The sequence below is a fragment of the Argiope bruennichi genome, chromosome 6, assembly GCF_947563725.1.
Source record: "Argiope bruennichi chromosome 6, qqArgBrue1.1, whole genome shotgun sequence".
NCBI classification, from domain to species: Eukaryota; Metazoa; Arthropoda; class Arachnida; order Araneae; family Araneidae; genus Argiope; species Argiope bruennichi.
Window position 1 is genome coordinate 57,367,338 of NC_079156.1, and position 6,234 is coordinate 57,373,571.

Below are 6,234 nucleotides of genomic sequence, written 5' to 3' on the forward strand. Positions count from 1 at the left end.
GCATCATGATTCGTTTGCTTCATGCCAACATCTTCTTGTTCCAGCCGCTTTCTAAAGTAAATTTCGAATAAAAAGAGATTGTAAATAATTAAATATTTACAAATTATTCAGTATTTAAGTAATTTAGAAATTTAGAGATAATTTATGTTTCATAATTATCATGGATTATTATTGCATTCTTTTAAATATAATAGTAAAAATATAAATAGAATTATTTTCATTTAAATCTATGTAAATATTGTCTACATTTTACATGGATTAACTAAGTAACTTAAATGCTGAAAAGTTGAAATTGTCATCAGAAAAATTTGGAATTATGGAAGATTTCTAGCAGCAATATGAAAAAAAGATTCCATATATATTCTAAACGGGACACTACTTAGGGGATATAATCAAATCAAATAATAAAAATGATAAATCTAAAATTTCAAAATTACTGATCAATAATATATATGGTGTTATTCTCTTCAATCTATAAATGCATGAACTTTAATAATTGAAAAGTGTTAGCTAAATTAAAGCTGAATTTACCAATAAAAGCACATCTCATATGATAAGAAAACTCTACTTTTAATAAAGAAACAAATTTGCCTTCAATTTTTCAACTTGAAATAAATTCCGTGACCTTTAATGAGAAATAGAATTACATTTTTCTTGTTGTTGTATCAAAACTGACGTCATAACTTTAATAAATAAAGTCGCACATCCTATCAGGAAATTAAATTGCGCGAAAAATTAATTTAAAAATATTAATATCTGCAATAGTTTGTGATAAATATTTACACTTTAAAAAAATTTTCAAATATTATTTTATAGATAATGGCAACAAGTACAAAAGCTTTTAAAAATCCTGCAACAAATGAAAATAATATATAGCCAGTAATTTAATCGTTGTTCATTTTCGAAATTTATAAAATTGTTTAATAGTGAATTTAAATCAAATTTCTACTAAAATGAGCCGTTCACCAGCGATAGGTATTGATTTAGGAACCACATATTCTTGCGTTGGTGTTTTTCAGCATGGAAAAGTGGAAATTATTGCAAATGACCAAGGAAACAGAACGACTCCTAGTGTGGTGGCTTTCACAGAAAGTGAACGCCTGATTGGCGACCCCGCAAAAAGCCAAATAGCCAAGAATCCTCAAAACACAGTCTTTGACGCAAAAAGACTTATAGGCAGAAAGTTCGACGATCCCGTCGTGCATTCTGACATGAAACATTGGCCATTCGCAGTCATCAGTGATAATGGCAAACCTAAAATCCAAGTTCAGTTTAAAAAACAAAAGAAAACTTTTTATCCTGAAGAAATATCATCGATGGTACTAACAAAAATGAAAGAAACGGCAGAGAATTATCTGGGAAAAACCGTAACAGATGCCGTTGTCACAGTTCCAGCATATTTTAATGATTCTCAAAGACAGGCAACGAAAGATGCAGGTAAAATTGCTGGTCTTAATGTTTTAAGAATAATAAATGAGCCAACGGCTGCTGCCATTGCCTATGGTTTGGACAAGAAGTCTGAAGATGATCGGAATGTTCTCATTTTTGACCTTGGTGGAGGCACATTCGATGTTTCCATACTAACAATAGCGGGTGGAATTTTCGAGGTAAAAGCAACAGCTGGCGATACTCATTTGGGAGGCGAAGATTTCGATGCTAGACTAGTGGATTATTTCGCCAAGGAGTTCAAACAAAAACACAAAAAGGATTTAGCAAATAATGAAAGAGCTATGCGGCGATTGAAAAATGCCTGCGAAACAGCCAAGAGAGCACTGTCGTCCAGCACCGAAGCAAGTATCGAAATCGATTCCCTTCTAGATGGTATAGACTTCAATTCATCCATAACGCGAGCTCGATTCGAAGATTTGAACGCTGATTTGTTCCAAAATACTTTGCAACATGTAAAGAAAGCCATGGCAGATGCTAATATGGACAAATCGCAAATACAAGATATCGTTTTGGTAGGTGGATCAACTCGAATACCTAAGGTTCAGAAACTGGTTCAGGATTTTTTCAGCGGTAAAGAGTTAAATCGCAGTATCAATGTGGACGAGGCCGTTGCTTATGGGGCAGCTGTACAGGCTGCCATCCTCAATGGAGATAAATCGGCAGAAGTCCAGGATCTTCTTCTACTCGATGTCATTCCTTTGTCACTTGGCATTGAAACTGCAGGTGGTGTGATGACTGTCCTGATACAGCGCAATACAACAATTCCCGTCCGGCACGCCCACACATTCACTACTTATTCAGATAATCAACCTGGAGTTTTAATTCAGGTGTTCGAAGGAGAGCGCCCTCTTACAAAAGACAATAATTTGCTGGGAAATTTCGAACTGAATGGTATCCCTCCTGCACCAAGAGGGGTTCCACGCATAGATGTGACATTTGATGTCGACTCGAATGGGATATTAAACGTGACGGCAGTGGATAAAAGCACCAAGCGGGAAAATAAAATCACCATCACCAATGACAAAGGAAGACTCTCGAAAGAAGAAATTGAAAGAATGCTCCAAGAAGCTGAAAAGTATAAGGAAGAAGATCAAAGAAAGAAAGCAGTAATAGAAGCTAAGAATGCTTTGGAAAGTTACACGTTTAGTATTAAAGCTGCAGTTGAAGATGATAAATTCAAGAACATAGTATCCAATGATGAACGAGATAAACTTTTAAATAGAGTCTCTGAAGCTTTGCAATGGCTGGAAGCGAATCCTGAGGCAAAGAAAGAAAACTATGAAAAAAAGCAAAAAGAACTCGAAGCTGTGTGGAATCCAGTGATTCAGAAGCTATACAGTGGCATGCACGAAAGTGGTCAAACAGGTCGAGAAGGCCCTCAAGTTGAAGAAGTCGATTAAAGATTCAAATTCCTTCAGCAGAAGCAAATGTAAATTATTACATGACATTAAATTATTAATGTATTGAAAAATGTTATTGATTCACATTTTTATCAGTCATTTTTTTGGTCACTTTTGACAGTCAGTTTGGCATAAATTTCAAAATTTCTACATCAAAACATTCTCTTGTCTCCAAAGAATAATAAGGTTTTAAAGAAACTAATTCATCGTATAAGTTATTACTTTATCATACGTAGAATAAAGAAAACATAAAAGTCGTCAAAAAAATTCGAAATCGAGATTTTGACGAAATTTCCCATTTTAGATCTACCTGAGTTCGAAAAACACATTTTTGAAAAATATCCGTCTGTCTTTCTATCACAAAGATAACTCAAAAACGCTTTGAACTAGAACGGTTGAAATTGGATATACTGTATTTACACTAGATATGCAGATTCGGTACTTTTCCGTTAGCCGGGTGCAAATGTCGCCAATTATGAACCAAACGCGAATTTGGCGTAAAAAAATTTGGCAAAATTCCTACATTTGGCGATTTTTTGCTTGCGCCTGTAGATTCCTATCAAAGTTTGAGTAAAACCTGCTCAGAGGAAATCAGTCTGTCCGAATATTAGTTAACACAATAATTATAAAACAAAAAGAGATCGACAGATAAAATTCGATATACAAATTTAACATCTACAGAGTAGACACCTATAACACTATGAGCCAAATCTAACTACGAGTTGACTGCCTGTCTCTCTGTATTTTCAGAAACATGTAAACGCGATAATTCAAAAACGCAATAACTTAAATATATCAAATTTGGTATGGGATTTTTTGACGACAATTGTAGTTTTTTTTCAATAGGATTGTTGATCTTTATTTCAAACCGTTGAGAAAAACGTGTTTAAAATACCAATTCGATTTTCGGATACTATTAACTGCTTGCTAAAATTTAATCGCCAAAAAATTCACCAAGAATGACACGGCAGATTAAGTAAAGATGCTAAATTCACGCCAAAAGTTAGTATTTCGTAAGCATTGTATGCCAATACTATGCAAAACTTTTGTCTGGCATGATAATTTTATTTAAGAATGTGCGAGAAAGTGTTGGAGAGATCACTCCTGCTGGTTTAAAAAATGACACAATGTTAAGGCTTAGGTTATTTTTCAATTTCTAAATAAATGATCGGAGACAAGGAACGAATTCAGTCTGCAATATTTTTATTTTATGTTTTTAGAAGACGGGACTTAAGACAATATATAATCACACATATATGCCAAAATACATATACGCACCAAAAAGAAAAGTTGCTCTTCAAATTTTCCTTGCGTCATTGTTCACTCTAACCTGCACCCTCCTTTTCATCCTTCACCCCTCTTCTCTTGGGGATTAACTTCGACACCGGCTTCTGGAAAGAGTTGCCAGGACATAGCAGCGCCTTACAATAATATTTCGGGTGAACTGGAGTTTAACCCCCTTCTTCGCCAAGTTGCGGTAACGCGTCAAAGCTGACAACCTCCAAACTGGCAAACCTATTATCTTTCGCCTTTATTATAGTTCAGCAACGAATTGTAAAACCCTCCGCGCGTTTGCGCATGCGTTAGGGTGGGTTTAATTCGTCAAAATAGGGGTGAACGGAAAGATGAAAGGAGGAGATGTTTACATTTACTAGTATCTAATAGGGGAAATCCAAGGTCAAAAGGAATACCGGAAATGCACTCATCGTTCAGTGTCTCACCTCTTAATGAGATGGAGTCGTCGAAATGTGGTCGTCTCAGAATCCATTGACGAACTGTATACGCTGTGATTGGATATCTGCTCTCTCGCTTTTGAACATTTCGCAAAACACGGCGCAAGAACATTGTTGGCGATTTTTGAAAATTGCGCCAAGCAGGGGTTTAAACTCGTACCAATATTTCGAATTTGGGTCACTTATTAATTTTATAACACAAAAATGCGAAAATGCTTTTAAATTAAAGCAAAATTCTAAAGAACTAATAATTCGACTTTCCCAAGAAATAACTACTTACAAACTTTAGCATTTTTAGATTCAACAGTTTACCTGTAGAGCATTTTAAATATTTTTTTCACCATAATGCTATTTTCGCAGCTTATAGTTAGTGTCTAGCCTATCATCTATCTATACATAGTATAAAATGAAGTGGTCTCCTGAAAGCGTCTGTATGTTTGAACCAGAAAAACTCGAGAAATAATTAACTGATATTGGAGATATTTATACCATTTTGTATAGCATTTATGTGGGGAAGCTTTTAGTATATTGAAGTTATATGAAAATAAAAAAAGGAGTTTCTTAACTGCAATTTTAATTATTTTCCAAATTTCGACTCGCGCATGCGTAAAACAGCAATATCTGTGCTTTGCACTTATCCGCACATGTACGAAAACCTCAAATAGCAAGATCTGTGGTATGGATATGCGATACATTTGTTTGTTTACATCAGATTTTAAAGAGCGATTCAAAATTCATTATGTTCCAAAAAAGGAAATCCAATATTGGTCATAGCACATTAACAAATAAAAAATTTGAAAACATTCTTTATTGAAGCAGTACTTCTAATTGGCTCTGATGCTGGAGAATCAGTTTTGATACCAAAGATCCCTTTCATTCCAACACATTTCCCGTTTTCCTTTAAACGTGTTCAGTTCCCAATTAGGCTCTGTTTCGGCATGACAATAAATAAAGCCCAAGGACAAGCTTTTCCAATATAGCTTACAAAGAAATATTATAAAGAAGGCTGAATTTTATTTTCATATCTGATTACACAGGATTGATACACAGTGTGGTACAATGACTTATTTGTATATTTTTAAATTTAGAGACAGCTTTTCTATTGTATATTTTTAGTGAATTGTTTTGTCTATAAATATACCATCTTTTTACCTTTTTAATAGTATAAATAATCCTGTGCTATAAAAAATTGTTTTGTAGTTATTTTTGATGATTTCTAAATCTTTTTATGTTTTGTTGCTACTGGCGATAGGCGAGGATTGAACTCGCAACCTTTGGGTTCGTAGCCGAGTAACAAGACCACTAGACAAAAGAAATTTCTTTTGTCTCGTAGCTGTTATCTGGCTTATAAAGCGTCACCACATTACTCCCCCTTCAGTGCGTCGGAGGTGAGACGAACGATTTTTTGTCCTGTTTTTGCTGTTATTAGTGGTGATATATTGGCTGTAGCGTCTTATCCATTTTTTTGGCTGATTATTTATCAGCTTTATTTATTTATTGGCTGATTATTTATCAGCTGTATTTTTTTTTCTTCTTCTTATTGGCCGATTATTTATCAGCTTCATTTTATTTAGTGGCCGATTGTTTATCAGCTTCATTTTTTTTTTCATTTTTTTTATTGGCTGATTATTTATCAGCTTTGATTTTATTTA

The 6,234-nt window shown here is 34.2% G+C and overlaps 1 protein-coding gene across 1 annotated transcript; it reads left to right on the forward strand.

The window, feature by feature from the left end:
• Positions 1–935: 935 nt before the first annotated feature.
• Positions 936–2,849, forward strand: LOC129972527 (heat shock cognate 71 kDa protein-like). The gene has a single exon (XM_056086692.1). The coding sequence runs from the start codon at positions 954–956 to the stop codon at positions 2,847–2,849; it is 1,896 nt and encodes a 631-aa protein (XP_055942667.1). The 5' UTR covers positions 936–953.
• Positions 2,850–6,234: the final 3,385 nt, after the last annotated feature.